Genomic DNA, 20,831 nt, shown 5'->3' on the forward strand with positions numbered 1-20,831 from the left:
GGCGGCTTCCGCAGAGCTCCAGGGCCCGCCCACAGCTTCGGAACCCACGAACCTCAGGCCCGGGTCTGGTCCAGCCCACTTCTGCACTAAGAGCGGCCTGATTGGCTGTTAACCTGTCACTTTTCCTTGTTGCCTTCAGCAGCCTGGTAGCGAGCCCCCGCGGTTTGGATTAGTGTCCCAGCTTGAGCGTTTGGTGGCACATTTACACGCAGGAATCGCGTTTTCCTGGAAGATGTGCGGCTAGTCATGGCTCCAGATATCAGACACTTAACGTTATTAATAAACGTTTCTGTTTTTCCTGGCTTACTCGACACTTCCATACTTCCCCAGGTAGCTCCTCATTGCAACAACCTAGTTTCAAAGTTAGAAACAATATTGAATGAAGAAGCAGAAGAATCTTGGTCATAAACAGTTGTTAAAACCATTCTTTTCTTTTTAAAAACAATAATTTATTTATTTTACATCTCGGCTGCAGCTTTCCCTCCCTCCTCTCCTTTCAGTGCACTCCCCTCCCCCCAGGTTCCCATCCTCCTATCCAGTCCTCCTCCATTTTTGCTTAGGAAGGGGTCGGTCTCCCATGAATATCAACAAAACATGGCAGGCCAATTTTCAGTAAGACTAAGTACCTCCCCATGTATTAAGGGTACCCAGTGTGAGGAGTAGGGTCCCAAAGGTCAGTAAAGGAGTCAGAGACACTCCCTTTACCACTGTTAGGTGTCCTCTAAGGACGCAGCTGTAATATGTATGCAGTCTGCCTAGCTCAATCCCATGCAGGCTCCCTGGTTGTTGGTTCAGTCTCTGTGAATCCCTATGAGCCCAGAGGTGTTGTACAAGGAATGGAGGGCGCCTTCCCGCCCAGAGCCGTCTGGCTAGCTTATACCCAGAAAAAACAACACACAAATTGTATTCATTTAAACACTGCCTGGCCTATTAGTTCCAGCCTCTTATTGGCTGACTCTCACATCTTGATTCAACTCATTTTTAATAATCTTTTCGTGACTTGATGGAGGAAGGTCATTGGTTAAAAAAAATAAAGAAACTGCTTGGCTGGCCCTCATAGGTTAAAACATAGGTTAGAACAGAATGCTGGGAGGAAGAGGAAGTGAGCTCAGACTCGACAGCGCTCCTCTCGGGGCAGACGCCTCAGAGAGATGCCATGCCCCGCTCCCGGCTCCGACCCAGGATGGACGTAGGCTAGAATCTTCCCGGTAAGACCAGTGCTCACAGATTATTAGAGATGGGTTGATCAGGATATCAGAATTAGCCAGTAATGGCTAGAGCTAAAGGGCCAAGCAGTGTTTAAATGAATACAATTTGTGTGTTGTTATTTCGGGGCATAAGCTAGCCAGGCGACCGGGGTGCTGGGGACGCAGCCCCGCCGCTCCTATTTCAACAGTGACTTACCGGGAAAAATTCAGCATGTCTGACCGGGTAGCTTCATGGTGGGCGACTCTCTGTCTCTACCTCCTTTCTCCCAGCATTCTGTTCTGTCTACTATGCCTATCTAAGTTTTGCCCTATCAAAAGGCCAAGGCAGTTTTCTTTATTCAACCAATGAGAGCAACACAAAGAAAGAAGACCTTCTTACACCATTTCCCCCTTTTCTGTTTAAACAAAAAAGAAAGGCTTTCACTTTAACAGTAAAATTACATATAACAAAACAGTTATCAAGCAAGAATTACAGTTACAATATTTATATCTATTTTATCTTTTATCATAACTAAGGAAAACTATAAATATAACTACCCATTCTTCAATTCCATCAAAGACTCCAGAAGGATATAATATTACCTAAGTAAACAAGAAGCAAACAACTTCCAAAATTCTAGAAATGACAGAGACATCTCGCTGCCTGGACAGTCACCCAAAGTTCTTCTGTACAACCGGGGCATCCATCTTTGGCCTTCTGGCCCATAGTATCCAGCAGACATTTTCATGAAGCAGGAAATTCCAAAGACAGTTCAGTCACTTTCTTCTGTATCCTGCAGAATGTCTCGCAGACTCTTTCATGAAACAGGAACCCCAAAGGATCATCTCACCTTTAGGCAAGTTCAGCAGTCCTCTCTCTGTGGGTTCTTTGGGTCCAGTTTATGCAACAGTCCAGGCAAGAGCAGTTTCTTGCCCAAATGGCTATCAAACTCCATAAGGAGCCTCTTCAATGCCCATCTTCCTCTTGAAGTAGCTGGTGCTGCCATGAGCAGATGTGTCTCATTGTCATGAAAATCCCTAAGTTATTAAAACATTTAAATGCCATATTCTGTAGTCTTTGAAAGATATGAAGAATGCATATTTAATTGAAATATATCTCTATATATCTAGAAAATCTAACTAACATGACTACAAGCTTGACTATTATTGATGATTATCCATTAACAACCTATATTTCCTAATTATACATTACATTTTTAAATGAACTACACAATCACAATACCTTAATCATATCAGAAATACATATACATATAACAAAATTGACCTTAAATTTATATCAATAAACCAAGATTTATACCAATGCAAATTATTCATATCTATATCATCTCCCCCTTTAAATGTAAAAAAACATTTATAAACAATATTTGGGAATATGGGCGCAGTTAGTTTTCTCCAAACGGCATCCTGCTGTTTGGGGGCACTGTTATTCAGGTCTTTCATGGTGTAACCTGTGTGCTAGGTTCCTCTCAGTCAGCAGTTGAGCAAAGTAATTTTTTGAGGGTGTTCACAGCAACCTTTCAGGAGGGCATGGCCTATCATACCATATTGGTCTAGAAGGAATCCACAGGGTCTCATCTTCTGTGAAAACAAAAGAAGAAACTCTTTTTCCAAAGCATCGTTTTCCTAGACTCAACTTCTGAAGTCAAGATACCTTTATAATATACAAGCTGGATTAGCTTAGCAATGAAATGTCTCTCTGCATTTAGCTCCTTCACAGTCAAAAAATTCAAAGAAAATACAGTATACAGAATCCAGGCTCTCTGTGAATTTTCCATTTTTACATGGCTTATTTTTCTTTACTTCTTTTAATCTATGAGTATCTGTACTCTATCTCTTTAAAGACTTTACCTCTTTTTTTTTTTAAAAAAAAGTACTAACTTTATTCTCTATATTCTTTTTCTTCTCTCTCCCACATGTCTATCTAACTCATTTAGAGGTCCTTTATGTCTGAGTTTGTCTTATTGCATTGTCTGTAACTCTTTGCTGTCCACGAACATTTTTTGCTTTCGCTTTTAAATCGCTAGGCGCTTAAGAATCTAAGCTGTGACATTCCTAGGTCAAAAACAGGTACTGGGGGCTTGCCCTGCCCAGTCCAACATGGCGGAGCTGCTCGTTCACACTGCACCACTAGCATGGCGGAGCTGCTCGTTCACACTGCACCACTAGCATGGCGGAGCTGCTCGTTCACACTGCACCACTAGCATGGCGGAGCTGCTCGTGCCTCTGAGTCTTGCACATTGCACTGCTAGCATTGTGGAGCTGTTTGTGCCTCTGACCTGCAGCACACAATGTCCCCCTATTAGGCACACAACGAACCTAGTTGCCATCAAACAAACTGTAGCACTTTACTCCAATGCTCCATTCAAAAGCTCTGTCTCCCGCAGGAGCCAGACAGAGATGGAGATGGTGGCACAGCCCAGAAACTGGTATTTCAAAACTGCCACTTTCTAGTAGACCTGATCCCATTGCCTACCTAGACAGGAAGAGCCGAGCCATGGGCATGGTCTCAGCTACTTTATTCCCGACCCCGAGTGGGCCCACAAATGCTCCATAGCTGGGAGTTTGCACCCATGGCAGGGCCCAGGAAGCCTTGTTTTAAAATGGCGTGGCTTTTTTTATAAGGCTGCTGAGTCAGGAAATTTTCTCTGCAGCACGCCACCCACAAATAGCAAAAAGCTGTGTTAAACTCTATATTTATGTCTAGAATTTCTTTTTGAGCCCTCTTAGATTTTATGTGGAGTTAGTTACCACGTTGGAGTGCCACTCTGTAGTAAAAGGAATGGCGGGCCCTGCTCCTGGCCGTCTGGCTAGCTTATACCCTGAAATAACAACACACAAATTGTATTCATTTAAATACTGCCTGGCCCATTAGTTCTATCCTCTTATTGGCTAACTCTCACATCTTGTTTCAACCCATTTTTAATAATCTTTATGTCACCACGAGCTCATGGCTTACAGGGAAAGATTCAGCATGTCTGACCTGGCAGCTTCATGGTGGGTGACTCTCTGTCTCTGCCTCTTTTTTCCCAGCATTCTGTTCTGTCTACTACGCCTAAGTTTTGCCCTATCAAAAGGCCAAGGCAGTTTCTTTATTCAACCAATGAAAGCAACACATAGAAAGAAGACCCTCCTACACCACCCAGGTTAGTTGATTCTGTGAGTTTTCTTGTGTCCTTGACCCCTCTGGCCCCTTCTGTTCTGTAGGATCCCCTGAGCTCTGCCTATGGCTGTGGTTTGGCTGTGGGTCTGCATCTGTTTCCATCAACTGCCAGATGAAGCCACTCTGATGATAACAGGACAAGGCACCAAGCTACGAGGATAGCAAACTATTGTTAGGCATCATTACACTGGCATTTCTTTCCCTCTCCAGTCGTGTTTAGGACTATCTGGGTCATCCAGCCTGGGAGTCCTGGTGCTCCAGACAGCGTCAGGTGTGGGCTTACTCTCCTGGCCTAGGTTTTAGGCTAGTCAGGTCATTGGTTGGCCACTCCCTCAATCTCTAGGCCACTTTTACTCCAGCACATCTCATAGGACGGGCAGACTATAGGTCGAAGGTTGTGTGGATGGGTTGGCTTCCTACTCCATCCACTTGAAGTCTTGCCTGGTCACAATTCATTTAAAAATGGGATGCAGATCTAAACATAGAATTCTCAACAGAAGAATCTCAAATGGCCAAGAAATACTTCAGTAGATGTTCAATGTCCTTAGCCATCAGGGAACTACAAATCAAAATGACTCTGAGATTCCATCTTATATCTGTCAGAACGGCTAAGATAAAAAATATAAGTGACAGATCAAGCTGGAGAGGATGCGGACCAAGGGAAGCACTCCTCCATTGCTGGTGGTGCAAACTTGTACAGCTACTTTGGAAATCAGTGTGGTAGTTTCTCAGAAAATGGGAAATCAGTTTACCACAAGACCCAGCTACACCACTCTTGAGCATAAGCCCAAATGATGCTCAACCATGCCATAAGGACACTTGCTCAACTATGTTCATAGCAGCTTTCTTTGTAATATCCAGAACCTGGAAACAACCTCGATGCCCCTCAGCTGAGGAATGGATAAGCATGGAGTGTGGTACATTTACAGAAAATTCCATCACACAGGCTGGGTTTTCCTTTGTACCCATAGGGCCTTGCTCTTTTTCTAATACTTGACTTTTATTGAGTAAGCAAGAGATGGCACTCATTGACTGCATGGGAAGTAACCTGAAAATCCCCAATGAATCCAAGTTACAGTGACATATTTATTTTCAGGACCCTTTGGATTCCATCCCAATGTCAGAACCCAGGTTTTGGTTGAAATTCTTCTGTGTGGTCTAGAAAACTCCTGAAGAAGTTGGACGGTCTGAAAAGTGGGAAGTGAAGCAGGCACTGAGATCTGAACGGAACCTGTGCTGTTTGGTAGAGCAGTGACTCTCAGCCCTCCTAATGCTGTGACCCTTTCGTACAGTTCCTTATGTGGTGGCGACCTCCAACCATAAAATTACTTTGTTGCTACTTCATAACGGAAGTTTTGCTACTGTTATGAACTGTAAAGTAAATATCTTATATGTAATCTCAAAGGGGTAGTGGCCCACCTCTTGAGAGTCATTTCGGTAGAGAGCAATGGCTGTATTTATATCACAGTTGAACAGATTAGTTCAAATTACACATTTTTCTTTTTTTGTTTTTTCAAGATAGGATTTCTCTGTAGCTTTGGAGCCTATCCTGGAACTTGCTCCTGTAGACCAGGTTGGTCTTGAACTCACAGAGATCCGCCTGCCTCTGCCTTCGGAGTGCTGGGATTAAAGGCGTGCACCACCACCTGCCTGGCTCAAATTAGACATTTTAAACATCAGTTGAGCATGAATACAAAGAGATGTGATTTGCAAGTGTGGGTCATATATTCTCTGTCTTTAAGTCACTCAAGTTCCGGGGAATTTAACACAGTTAATGGGAACACCTTTTCCATGTGTAGCTTGAATGTGTCCGTAACTATGATTGACTCTCAAAGGCCTGATGACAGGCATACCATGGAGATGCTGGGGAAAGAAGCTTGTGCTTTTGAGGGGCAGGCTAGACTTAAAGCTTTTTAAAGACAAGACCGAATCACCTTATTGGTTGATGAACTTGTACAGAATAAAATTGAACAAAGGGTTTTCTATATTATTTACATTTGTAGGGTTTCTCTCAGTATGGATGTGTTCAAGGATCTGAAAAGAACCAAATTTACAAAGACTTTCCTACAAAACTTACACTTATGTGATGCTTCAGGTAGGATTCCCTAGGAGAACAAAATGAGAAGAATGTATATGTAAACACATATGCACAAGAACACATGCAAGCACGCACACACACATGCATGCACCTGCACACACATGCACATATGAGCACACACACAGAGGATTTATTCGGACTGGCTTGTATGACTTGTATGACAGGCGCTGGGTATTAATAAACAGCCATCAGTAACCTTAGGAGGCAAAGAACTCAATGGCTACTCAGTCCATGAAGTTGGATGTCTCAGCACTGAAGACACAGGACTCCTCTGGTCATTCTATTGAAACCATATTGGAAGGCTGAGGATGCTGGAGTCTAATGTGGGTGGAGCACGACAAAGGAATGACAGATGCACTCAGGAAGAAGGGAAGGTGGGTTCTCCTGGAACCTTCTTCATAGGGCCAGTGTTAGAAGGGGCCGCCCAATTTGAGGGTGGATATTCACCCCTTTGCTAATCTTCTCTGGAAGCATTCTCATAAACACAATCAGAGGCATGTCTCTTAGGTCACTCTAAATCCCATCAAGTGGCTATTCAAGACCAACCATCACATCTTATCCTATTAAATCCGATATCTTTTCAATAAAGGCAATCGAAGGGTAGAGTGCTTGTCCAGCATGTATGAAGCTCTGGGTTTGAGTCCCAACCTCACAGAAGTTGGACATGATGGTACATGGATGTAATCATTGAATCTGGGATGTTGTAAGATAAGAAGGTGAAGGTCATTCTGAGCTACATAGCCATTGATCCCCTTCTTAAATAAAGTAAAATAGATATTTATGAGAACATGTCTTAAAACAAAAAGACACTGATATCATAGCTTCACCTAATATGATGTAACTATCCTCATACGACCCAAAGCACACTAATTATTCTCAAAGACTAGACAGTGAAGTCCCTTGTGGGATATTTATCATTTAAAATATGCTGCTTCACTCTAGAGGGGCTTACAGGTGTCCAGAGAGATGTCCCAAGTTAGTTCCTTGGGCAACTGAGGAGAAGGAACCTGAAATGGCCCTATCCTATAGCCATACTGATGAATATCTTGCATATCACCATAGAACCTTCATCTGGTGATGGATGGAGATAGAGACAGAGACTCACACTGGAGCACCGGACTGAGCTCCCAAGGTCCCAATGAGGAGCAGAAAAAGGGAGAACATAAGCAAGGAAGTCAGGACCGTGAGGGGTGCACCCACCCATTGTGACAGTGGGGCTGATCTATTGGGAGCTCACCATGCACAGCTGGACTGGGACTGAATAAGCATGGGATAAAACTGGACTCTCTGAACATGGCAGACAATGAGGGCTGATGAGAAGCCAAGGACAAAAGCACTGGGTTTTGATCCTACTGCATGAACTGGCTTTGTGGGAGCCTAGTCTGTTTAGATGCTCACCTTCCTAGACCTGGATGGAGTGGGGAGGACCTTGGACTTCCCACAGGGCAGGGAACCCTGTCTGCTCTTCAGATTGGAGAGGGAGGGGGAAAGGATTGGGGGTAGGGGGAGGGAAATGGGAGGCGGGGAGGAAGTGGAAATTTTTTCAATAAAAAAAATAAAAAAAAATGCTGCTTCAAAACCTAAGTACTGATAATCAATTCACTGCTGTTACATAATAAAAGAATAGGAGAGGAAGGAAAACTTGGTTTTCACATATATATGTATATATACACATATATCCGCACACACACATATACCTGTATACACATGTATCATGTAAATATTTAAAAACATAGCTTTAACAAAATAGGGCTAAACCACGCAATTGCATTCCTCATTTCTGTAACTGATCATGTGACACAGTTGGTATTATCTACCAGTCAGTCATCTCTCTGTCTGTCTTTTTGTGACTGTGTACGGGGCACAGGCACACATGTGTCTTTACACACATGGTAGACGGAGGACAACCTTGGGTGTCCATCTCGTCGTCTGCTTTGTTTCTTGTCATTGCTGCTATGTGTGCCAGGCCAGCTGCCCAAACACTTTCAGGGACTCTCCCGTCTCTGCCCTGCTGGAGTTGCAGACGTTGACGACCACATCCAAGGAGTGGGTTCTGGGGATCGGAGCTCAAGTCCTCATGCTTGTACCCCTTCCTCTCGTTCATTTCCTCATTCCTCTCATCTCTCATCTATTTGCACCAACTCCACTGCTTTGCAATGGTTCACTCGTTTGTGTCCTTTTTGCAAATCTGAACAGTCCCTTAGATTACGCTTAGGTGTGACTTACACACTGTTGACTTTCCTATAACAGTCCCTCATTTCTGTGATAATCTGGACTTAATCTGCAGATGATCAAAGTGCTGGGAACTGAGAACAGCCATAGTCTTTAGTGTTGAACCTGAGTGTTTGAGGGACTTCTATGTCTAATAGACAGTGTCGTGTTTTAAATGTAGGAGAAAAACCTAGCCTGTTTAGGCGACGGAAGCTATAGAGGCGAGTAAAAGTATCCAGGTTAATGCAGAGAGAGAAGACAGAGGGAGCGGGGCCACAGCTTTGAAGAAACTCAGGACAGGCAGCCCCTTACTGTTCCATCCTGTCAGCACTTGTTTATGTCCAACCTGTGCTTGCTCTGAAATTCAGATTAAATAAACTCTGGGAGCTACCAATTCATTCTACCCTGTTCACGTGTGAGCATTTTAAGAGCTGTGCATAGCCACTTGCCCAATTTTTCTCTGCCTTCTCCACCAGCTCTCAAAATAACCCAGGTCCTTGTACTTTTAGCCTTTACACATTTAATTTTCAATTTATATTCTTTCTCAGATAGTTGCGATGCTGTCTGAACAGGACTTCTTGTTTAGTTGATGCTTTCAGTTGTTTAGAAACAAACACTCCTGGGAGGATTGTTAGTGTATTATTTATTTTTCACTACACGCAAAAGGAGCCGCAGTCTGCTTCATTGAAACCTCCACTCTACACTGTGTAAGAGCTGTGGCTGACCACACAAGGAGGAAAGAGAACAGCAAGAGAACTGACCAGAAGTGCTATGCTGTGGAAAGACATCAGAAGAAACCCAGAATTGACATTTTGGTCTTTGAGGTATCTTTCTAGAAGCTACTAGGTTACAGCTCTTCCATATGGCCACAAGGGTGCAGCATCAAAAAGCAGAAACAGCTCCTTGACCGCTGTTAGTACAAGTGTGCTTCCTTGCCTTGTGTTTTCTGGTGTTGGTCTATCCCTGTGGTCCAGGATTTACTCTTTTCCACATGTTCATTGCTTTTCTCTCTTCCACAGCAAGGATTCCCCTGCACAACTCTGCTAAAAAGCTCTCAGGAGAATTGGGTAGGAGTCAGGGCTCAGTTTTCCTTGGGGGTTTGAGTGGACTTTGGGTCCCAGATCACAGATCCCTGCTGGCACTCCAAAAGGCCACCAGAAGATCTATATTTAGGTAGCAGAACTGATGATGTATGTGCCCTAGCTCAGACCTGAGAGAGGCAGCACAGGGGAGGTTTGTCTTGGCTTTAGTAAACCCACAGAGATTGTGCAGGGCACGTAGGGCACATTTGGACAGCCTGGCTGCTTCGAGACCTCTGTCCTTAAGCAGCCCTTCCAATTACAGTAGCCTAGATGGGAGGCTATGGTCAGTGACTGGTTCAGAGAGGAATTTCTTTCAGCCTCCGTGAGGCCTGTTCCAATTATTACCGACCTCTTCAAGAGGACTCTCCAGCTCTAGCCTTCTGGCCTTAAGAAGCAAGGCAAGGGAAATTAATTTACCAGGAAAACTGTAAAATGGAAAGTGTGTGTGTGTGTGGTGTGTTGGTGGTACACGTAGTGCCTGGTTATGACAAGGAAACAGGATGGAAGCTGAGCTTGAAAGCAAAGTTTGAGCCTCACTGTGAAATGCTGGCTTAACAGTGGATGGGGTTTGAGTTTAAAGGCTAGGGAGATCACCCCTAACTCTGTAATCAGAAGCCATGTGTGCAAGGGGATTGGAGTATGGACATAGGTTTTGGGGGGATCTCATTTGGGCCAAGGCGAGCGCAAGCTCAGGGCAGAGGGATGCAGCAGAGTGATGTGTGTATAGAGTTGAGCCAGGAATGATATCAACTTACCAGGAGAGGTAAAAGAGGCTCACCTGTGGCCACCTGATTGTGGCAGCAGCTGCACTCACTGATGTCTTTCTGTGTCCCCACTGCATGTGGCTTCAGTAACACACCCCAGCAAAGTGCAGTTTGGGATCAACTCTCACACTGAGCTGGAGATATCCCTGATGGGTGATTCCACTCTGTTTTTTGTTGGTCACTTGGAATGATAGTTTTTCTTCAGCCTCATCTCCCCACTCCCTAGAACAGCAGAACAGGTTTCCATAGTTCTCACAGATGAAAAAGACCAATCACTTCGGGGGAAAGGAATAATTTTTAAAAACAGCCTGACTTGGAAATCCTGGATGAACAGGTTCTGGTGGACACTGTTTGCATCCAACTCAGATAATCAAGGAATTTATCTATTTGGGAATGTCATACAAGGGTACAATGCATTTTGATCATATTCATCCTCCTCTTCCTCCTTCTCTTCAACTTCTTCAAAGCCTCTTCATTCCAGCTTCATATCAGATAATTTTACTAAGGGAGTGGTAAATACTGTATAGACTTAGAGAAAGAACTCTGTCTTGCAAACAGATTCTAGGATGAGTTCCCATTTCCTGCCATGAACCAGATTGTGATAGGCCAGAGGCAGTCGAATAGCAAGCCTCTGGTTCTAGACCTAACCCTGCCCAAGCCCAGATTACACCTGAAGCGGCAGAGTCAGAATGGAAGGTCTGTGAAGACCTGCAGGGCTGTAGCTAAGAGTCATAGCCAGGCCAGTGCTATCAGCTCTGAAAAGAAAGGAAGATCATTCTGAGTGTTTGAGGAGGAGGCATTCACTCATCAAGATTAATAGAATGTTTTCTTCTGTAGTTTTGGGACCTCAGAGGGTCAGGATGAAGATTGGGATGTTTAGAGGAGGTGTATAAAACAAGACTTTGAATCTGATTAATTTTGGTGTGTGATGTTTTCATTTATTTACATTTTTAATAATAAAGTTTATAAATTAAAAATAGGAAGAATGGGAACAGAAAGAGGTGGGGGTTCAAGATACTTGAGGACTTTTTAAATTAAATCCTTTTTTACTATTACTACTCCAACATCTTTTCCTTGTTAGTTCTTTCTCTTCTCTGGACCGTAACTGAAATGCTGTTTTTCCTTTTCTCTTTCCCAGTCTCTGGATCTGGCATGCAGACACTACAGCCCTTGGTCCCTCTCACCACCACTTCAAATGGAAGTTTGGCCCATCCAGCCCATTTCCTACTGGTAGGCATCCCTGGTCTGGGACCTAATGTCCACTTTTGGCTGGCTTTCCCCTTATGCTTCATGTATGCAATGGCCACACTGGGCAACCTGGCCATCATCCTCATCATTCGTGTGGAGAGACGCTTGCACGAACCCATGTACCTCTTCCTGGCCATGCTTTCTACCATTGACCTGGTCCTTTCCTCTGTCACCATGCCCAAAATGGCCAGCTTGTTTCTGACAGGCATTCAGGAGATCAAGTTCAACATTTGCTTGACCCAAATGTTTCTTATTCATGCTCTATCAGCTATGGAGTCTGCTGTCCTGCTGGCCATGGCTTTTGACCGCTTTGTGGCCATCTGCTACCCATTACACCATACTTCTGTGCTCACAGGGCATATGGTGGCCAAGATTGGGCTAGCTTCCCTGACCAGAGGATTTGTATTCTTCTTCCCACTGCCCTTCCTTTTGAAGCGGTTGTCATACTGCCGAACACATACGGTCACACACTCCTTCTGTCTTCATCAAGATATTATGAAGCTATCCTGTACTGACACCAAAGTCAATGTAGTTTATGGACTCTTCATCATCCTATCAGTTATGGGTGTGGACTCCCTCTTCATTGGCTTCTCCTATATCCTCATCCTGAGGGCTGTGTTGGAGTTGTCAACTCGAGGGGCAGCACTCAAGGCTTTCAACACCTGCATCTCCCATCTCTGTGCTGTCCTGGTCTTCTATGTGCCCCTCATCGGGCTATCAGTGGTACACAGGCTGGGTGGTCCCACATCCCTGGTCCATGTGGTTATGGCTAATATCTACCTCCTGCTACCACCTGTGGTCAACCCCATTGTCTATGGAGCGAAGACCAAGGAGATCCGTTCAAGAATTACCCGTATTTTCTCACAAGATGCCAGGTGAGGATATGCAGAACGACTTGATTATTACAGCATGCAGCTCACTGGGCTGTCTGCTTCTAGTTACGGCAACAGATAGAATTTGCATCTTTGTTTCCTGGAATATACGTCAATACTTATACGTCAATACTCATATACTTATGACCAGTCTGGACAGACCATTATGGATAACAGTTGTGTTATGGTCTCTGGTGTAATAACTATGCCATCTCCCTTTCTCTTAACTAGGAAATATACATAGTTTTGAAATGGGAAGGCTATAAACACCATATCTCATAATTCTTTACTTTTGATATATAATTTTTATGGTGCTTTCTCCCCTGTGTACGTGTCAGTGAATCTGTGTTGATTATATAACATATTACTCATACCTCAAAGTAGTTGTGTAATTATAATTGAGGGCTAATGAAGGCATTTGGAGGAGATGTAACTGGAGAGGAGGCGATTGTTATGAAATGTTGAAGTTTCTTTATACATTTGTATGCATTTATGTGGAATCTGTAAGTGTCCACCTGGGGACTTCATGGAGACTGTTACTCCTATAAGGATGTTTTCTATTTTGGTTTTGGATATTTGTGAATATGTTTATATAGAAAAGTAAAAGGAGTGAAAGAGGGAGAGAGAAACATGAGTGTGTGCTAGCTATGTCCTGGTGAATGTGTTAGTTACGTCCTGATGTGTGTATGTTATGTCTGATGTCGTTGGCTGTACCTTTACCTTGTTCATGAGATATACGTCAGCTGGAGTGTTGATTTGTATCTGTGTAAGACTGCTGTTTTGTGCATCTCGATGGTGGGAAGTATATTTGTGGATGCCTGGTGCCTGTCTTCCTTTGCTCGTATCTGTAGAATGCGATACAGCTATCTATGGGTGTGTAGTCCTGGGATGACTTGTCCTTCAGCACATGTGCTCTTTGTCTTCTGGCATATGTCTATACTATGTCTATAGTGCATTGCATTTTTGATACGAATGTGATTATCGACATGTGCGTGTATGTATCTGTCCTTTGCTGTGATAATTAATTTTGGGATATATTCCCAGCACATATGTCTTAGATACATTTTCCTTTTGTGTCAAGTATGGTTCATGTGATTCAAGACTCAGTGCAGACTTGGAAGTTCTGGATTGGTAAGTGGTTTCAGTGTGGAGCTGTAGGTAGAAGTATAAGGTTGAGGAAGCCTGGTTATGAGCAGCAGGAATAATTTTCAATATTGAGACACAAATCTCTAAGATATCTGGGTCCTCTGTCAAGCTCAGGCTTTGGTTATGACTCTGGGAGCATAAATAATCATGCTGCTTTTTCTTTCTCTCTCAAGGCCAGTTTATACCTTTTCTATTTTTCTCACGGCATCTTCTCGTCTTCCTGCCTTTTCATATGGGCACTGGCTTCTTGAAGTCCTTATCTCAGTCTTCCTTCCTCAGTGGTAGGTATAGCTTCCTTATCTCCCCCTTTCATTCACTGGTGGTTTACCAAGCATGTTCAAAAGTCCTTGACTGTAGATCTGTTAATCTTGCTGGGGGAGCAAGGAGCAGAAGAAGATGTATGTGTGTGATGTCTGTGAGCGTATGGTACACCTTACTGATGGCACACTCAATCTGCTTACAGATCTTGACATTAGGTACAAAAAGATTTACATGGAAGAAGTATAGATAGAAACCAATGAAGATTATGACAGAGGAAAAAATACTGAAATACAATGTAAAAGGTAAAAATTTGGAAATACCATGACAAGGTATATTTTATAATCTCTCTTGATCTCATTTCCTCATGAGTACAATGACCAACTACAAAGTCAGCAATGAAATAGATACTTTTGACATCTTTTTAAAGTGTTAATTAAGTGTTATCAGCATTCAGTAGATGATCGTATATATCCTGTTTTATGATATGAGTTTAGAAAGCACCATTTATGTTATGGTCTATGTGAACAGCCCTCTGGAATTTTTGTAAAATTGCAGAATTGTGTCAGTGGTTGCTATTCTGATATATTGTTATGCCCAATTTAAAAACCAATCAATCAACCCCTTTTATCATAAAAGATTATTTTGCAAATTTTAAGAGAGGTTGAAATTTATATCTCTGTGTTGTGATATGACTTAGAAATGGAATACAAAAATGCACAACTCTGACAAGAACTTCCTTCAGATGTGGCCTTTGTCATCATCAGAAAGGGACGCATTGTGGGGCTGGAATCATATGGGGTTCAGATTAAGATTAATGACTTTTATTTGGAGACTAGTTCTTTAACCTGTGGAAACATAGCAATTTTACAGACTATTACCACTATGAAATGTAAATGCAACATAAGACTTATTAAATGACTGTGGGGTTAAGTGAGATAATGAATATGAACATGGGAAAAATAAAAAGCGATTAATAAATATTGATGATAATGTTTTTTTTAAATAATAAAAATGACAACCATATATGTTATACTTCTCCTGGAATATAGGTTTCTAAGTTTTAATAACCGAGCTCCATGCCAGGTCTGAAAGCTGCTCCCTTGCCTAGATTATTTCTTGACTGTCTTCTCGGGAGGGTTTGGGAATCTCTGAATTCTCTGAATCTCCTTGGTTGCATGACTGGTGATGACTAAGGTCACTGTGACTCTGCTGGGGAAATCTAGTTAGACAAAGTACTTCCCTTAAACTCTCATAGTCTCTGTGCTCCCTCTGTCATGGAGCACCAACCTCTATAATCCATCTGGATGTGTCTTCCTCTGTTATGGATCTCATGGAGTTACACAGCAACTTTCTGCTTATTCTCTACAATGAAATTTAAATACCCCTATGATACTTTCCTGTCCCCTTGTCAATCTCCATACTTCTATACCTGGCAATAAGGAGCTCTGTGCTTATGTGACTCTGTTGCTTAGCAATATGAAGAAGAAGAGCACATTTTATTTTATCTTAAAAATTTACTCCTGTTCCCTTATCCAACCTCGCCTCTTACTTCTTCCTCTTAACTGTGTTTCTTGACTGTTCTTGCAGTATCCTATGAAGTCCCCCAAATGCTTTCTCCAACTATTATGGTCAAGCTATATAAAACTATAATACAGCAGCATTATATTTTAGGTATTGTTTTCCCCCATTTCACAGATGAGGAAATCAAGGCTCTGACAGGTTTATGACTGTTCTAAGGCTATGCAACTGTGGCTCAACTCTACCTCCCTCCTTCCAATGTTACAAACTTGCACTTCAGATCTGACTGTGAGATTAATACACAGTAAAGGGTCCAAAAGAAGAGTAATGAATGATCAAAGAATGATCTCAAGTGTGTGCTGCGTGCTGGAGGAATCATTGGATAGTTATTCCATGCCAACAATCTCTTGTGTGGAAGAAAAGCAATATATTTCTTGATAAGCCCCTTTATCTACTGAACCATCTCAGCAGCCATGCTAAGAGTTTCAAACATGCTTTGTGTACACATCCTTTATCAGTATGCACTTTGCATCTTTCCCCACCGTGTGACTAACCTTGAACTTGCTGTCTTTCATGTGTTGTAAAAGTTAGACTTTTTATTTGATGAAGTTTGATTTGTCAAGTTTATACTTTTGTTGGTTGCATCTAAAAACTCATTTGCAAACTGGAAGTCACAGAAGACACTTCTGTAGAAGCTTTGCAGTTTTAGGTCTATGATCCGTTTTGAGTTGTTTGAGTGTGCAGTGTAAAATGCAGATCAAAGTTAACTTGTTCCCACAATGACATCTGCTCATCTTAGTAACACTGGCTTATCTGTGCATAACTATATAGCTAGTAACATTGTATTACTATGTTTGATTATGCTGCCTATGCATAAATTGATTATTTTCACAAGTGTTTGTCTATCTCTAGACTATTCTGCTTCATAACATACCTTGTTTTGATTAGTGTAGCATTGTAAGAAATCTATAGAAAGTGAAATATTTTGAATACTTCAACTTTGCTTCTCCTTTTCAAAGTTGATCTGTTTATATTTCCATGTAAATTTTATCAGCAATTTAAAAATTATAACAACAAAAGTACAAAGTAGAACAAAATTCTTTTTAAAGTTTGTTTTGGGCTGCATGTAATCTATTGATCCAGTTCAAGAGAATTAGTTTGATTGAGTCTTCCAGCCTATGAGCAGGATATTTTTCTCTTTGTAAAATGAAATTTATGCCCTGGCAATGCTGAAGCATGCATGGGCAGCCTGTATATGGCACTCCTGTTGAACTTGTCCATATTGGGTTTTATGGTCTTAATTGATGAGGATGGCTGGCCAGGTCTTCTCCTCAAGAGGGTGCCAGATCTCATTACAGATGATGGTGAGCCATCATGTGGTTGCTGGGAATTGAACTCAGGACGTTTGGAAGAGAAGGCAGTGCTCTTAACTGCTGAGCCATCTGAAAGAGCATAGTCTCAATTCAGCACTTAAAGTATTTTTTCCAGAGTTATCTCTAAATATTTTTACAGTTTTGATGCTGATATAAGTGATACTGTCTATTCAGTTAAAATGAAAACTTATGTATTGTTAGTACAGAGAACTAGAATTTCTCTTTATTCATCCTGAATCTTAAAAGTTTCCATACTCAAATGTTATTTCTAGGATTTCTTGACAAATGTTCATGTTGTCTAGGAATGAAGACAGTTTTATTTTTTGCTTTTCAAAATGGAGTCATTTGTAACAAAAGCTAAACATGAACTTGTTATACCATCTTAAAGGGATAAGACTCAATCTTTCACTATTAGGTATGTTTTAATTGATTCTTTGAAAACTTCATTGAATTTTTGGGAATTTTACATCATACTCCTCAATCCAACTATTTATCCCTTATGCTACCCTTGTAGCATCCTCCCCAATGAAAAACTTAAAAATCAATAATAAAAATGAAATAGATCAAAGTAAATAAACACATAAAAGTTCACATAAGAATAATAATTACAAAGACATAAACACCCCCTCAATCCAAAAACAAATAAAAAAGCAAACGAAAGAAACACTTTGCTCCTCCGTCTTTCCTGCCTCTCCCTCACATCCCACTCCTCGCAGTGGCCCTTGGAGCTGCTGTGTGTCATGCAGCAGACCCTTTTGTCCACACAGCTTTATTTGTAAACTTTCATTGTGTAGTTTGTGACTGCTTAGGTTTCAGATCTTGGGCTTCTGGTACAACATCAATGCTGGACTCTCACTGAATCCTCTCTTGGATATCCTGCTATTGCCTGGAGTCATGGAGACCCTGACTATGGTTCTGCAAGGCTAGTCTCTTCATGCGTTCCAGCAGGCTATAGATGGGGTACATGTTGGGAGGTGCCAACTGAGGTGAAAGTCCTAGATGTGTGCCTGGAAGGTAGCTAAAAGTTGGTCTGTCCAGGACTCGGGGACCACCCCTGTCAGGTGAGGGGTGGAGCCAGTTTTCCCAAGTGCTGGGCCAGCTGTCCTATAAAGAGCAGGGCCAGTTCTCCCATGCTTGGGTAATGGATTCCAGAATCCTGGGGTCACTGAGGAGGTCAGCTCTCTGGTGAGGGCATTGGGTGGTTCTCCGAGGCCAGTGAGAGGCAGGGCCAGATCAGCATGGCCCTTGTACTTAACTCATGGACATCAACACAGACCCTGGCTATGGTAGGGTCAGGACCCAGATATGGCCTTCAGCAGCAGTCTGGGCCTAGATGTCACCATGGCCCTGCAAGCCACTCAGATTGTCATCACCCCAGCTGCAGGGTGGCCTTCAGACAGTAACATGGCTCTAGGTGGTGGCCCAGACCCCAGGCATCCCCATGGCCTTCAGTGGTAACAGCAGCCATGGATATCAACACAGACCCTGGCTGTGGCAGGCCATGTTCATCAATTCTTGAGTGACTTATTGAGACATTTGACCACAATTCTAGATATCTTTTTTTCTGTATTTTTATCACTTTTATGTGTTTATAGAAATTTGTTTTGCTATGAAATGTGTGTTTTTAAATAGGAGTAAAGCTACTTTAGCATTCTTATGATTAACGTAGTCATGAGACATTGCTTTCTGTTATTGGCTTTCTCTTTTGTACAACACATTGTGGTGATGTTCATCCCCATGACCTTCTCTTAGCTCCTTCCACTCCCACAGCTTCTTCTTCCCAACTACTTCCCCTCCTACTTTCATTGTTTTTCATTATTTTGTTTGTGCAAAGCTGTTGTGACTAGCCATAGCTGCTGTGTCTGTCTGCTGTAACGGCCAGAAGACAGTTGTTCACGGGACCCCTATTCCTCCAGCTTGTCCAGCCTTTCTGCCTCCTCTCCTATGATGTCGCCTCACCAGAGAAATTCTTATCCTTCGTTCCTAAGAGGCATTGCAATAACTCAGAACTAGTCTGATCATTTGTTTGGGTAATGCTTTGAAGTTTCGCCAGTTAGAACTTACTCATGCTTAGGGGTGGGCTTCTGCACCACCATAAAGAGGTGAACTGTGAAAGCCTTCAGTCTGATTGTCCGGAAGCTGCCAGTCTTTGTCCTGCGTGGTCACTGCAGAGTGTTATTTCTAACTTTTAAATGGTTCTCCCCATAGTTTTAGTTAGCTTGCTCACATAATTAGCATTCTTAAGAAGAATCTACACCCTCAAGGGCTGTCATTATGCATCTCCAATTCTTTGCCTTTGCATTTTGACTGACTTGGTCATTCTGAACCCTCAGTCCAACTCCACAACCAAGGGAAGCCTCTAGTCTCTGCCTGGATTCCCTTTCCCATGATGCAGCATGGGAAAGGGGATGATGAGGCACAAGCTGGAAGCTGCAGATATTTCCCAGTTGTTCATTTAGTCTCACGCTGTTCTGCTCTCCATCGCCTGAGGTCAGTGCTGCACAAACCGTTGCTTTATGGCCTTTGCTCACGTCCTCACTGTTCCATGTGGTTATTGCTTCATGCCACCACCCTAGATAGAAATAATTGCGTGTGTGTGAATAGTCTTTGTGTCATGCATGCCTATGGGCCAATGGAGGCAGTCACAGTGTCTCTAGGGTGGTGACAGAACATCAGGCTGAAAGTTCTGCAGACACCAGAAGCTTTTGTATTTAGCAGTTTCGATGTGAGTTATAATAATACGGCTTGTATTGTCTATTTCTGCACAGCTTGGGTTAATGTGCCCTGCGTTTTGACAGAAGACTTCTAACTGTAATAATGAATAGTGAAACAAAGTGAGTCAATTAAAAACATATTTGTTCAAATACAAATGTAATTTTTAACTTATTTCGAAAGTTAGGTCACTTAGTTTCACATGGAAATTATTCTCTCTCTTTATAAATGTTCTCTTACTCTTTTATCCTTAACAGAAGCCAGATGACAGATCTCATGTAGCTGGTCAGGGGTATAGAGAGGGTTAAAAAAACCACATTGCGTGCTCTTTCCTTGGCCTGGATTTCAGTTCACCACGGAGTAGCGGGCAGAGGTATTATCCCTGGGGACCCGTGTTTTGTGTTAGCTAGCCATAGCAGCCAGAGCTGAGAGAGAAGGAGGTCCTTAGGGCTTTAGAGGACGGGACCACTGGGTTCTAGGCTCAGCAAGGACCTAATAGCACCCACAAAAGGAAAGTTGGGGGATAAAGATCATGTCAGGCTAGAGACAGGCTCTCAATTACAGAGTCTCTGAAAATTAACTCTGCCTTCCCCTGGCTGTTTGACAGCTTCCTGAAGAGACTGTGAAAGAATCTCACATGACCACAGGTACAAAACCGAGTTTTATCTGGCTCTTTCTTACTCTAGCTTCACATTTGGAATTGGTCTAACTATCCCAGCGTGCAGCAGTCCATTTTCAAAGGACTCTGGAGACCATCTACCCAATGCCTTCCTGCCTACTTTCCCACAGCCGGGCTCATCCTTTTAGGGTGTGGAAACTTAGAAGGGAACCAGAACCACAGCAGGCTTGTGGGCATATCTGCTGATGGACCCCCTGGACCACAGCAGGCTTGTGGGCATATCTGCTGATGGACCCCCTGGACCACAGCAGGCTTGTGGGCATATCTGCTGATGGACCCCCTGGACCACAGCAGGCTTGTGGGCATATCTGCTGATGGACCCCCTGGATCACAGCAGGCTTGTGGGCATATTTGCTGATGGACCCCTGGACACAGACTGCTTTCCCAATGAGGAGGGGATGAAAGAGGGAGGTGGGAAGTCCAAGAGTAAAGAGCCCTAAGAAGACCCATAAGGAGGTGGAGACTGAAGGGGCTGGGCTTCTTTGCAGCTTGTCAGATC

General features: G+C 42.8%; 1 protein-coding gene across 1 annotated transcript; it reads left to right on the plus strand.

Annotated features, from left to right (window-relative positions):
* Positions 1–11,675: 11,675 nt before the first annotated feature.
* Or51d1 (olfactory receptor family 51 subfamily D member 1) lies at positions 11,676–12,650 on the plus strand. Its single transcript, XM_075974672.1, has one exon. It carries the CDS (start codon positions 11,676–11,678, stop codon positions 12,648–12,650), a length of 975 nt encoding a protein of 324 aa, XP_075830787.1.
* The last annotated feature ends 8,181 nt before the right edge of the window (positions 12,651–20,831 follow it).

This window comes from Microtus pennsylvanicus, chromosome 5, assembly GCF_037038515.1.
Source record: "Microtus pennsylvanicus isolate mMicPen1 chromosome 5, mMicPen1.hap1, whole genome shotgun sequence".
Lineage (NCBI taxonomy): Eukaryota > Metazoa > Chordata > Mammalia > Rodentia > Cricetidae > Microtus > Microtus pennsylvanicus.

Bases quoted from the DNA above. Each gene is read 5' to 3' on its own strand.
- Or51d1 (XM_075974672.1), top strand. From the start codon at position 11,676: ATGCAGACACTACAGCCCTTGGTCCCTCTCACCACCACTTCAAATGGA.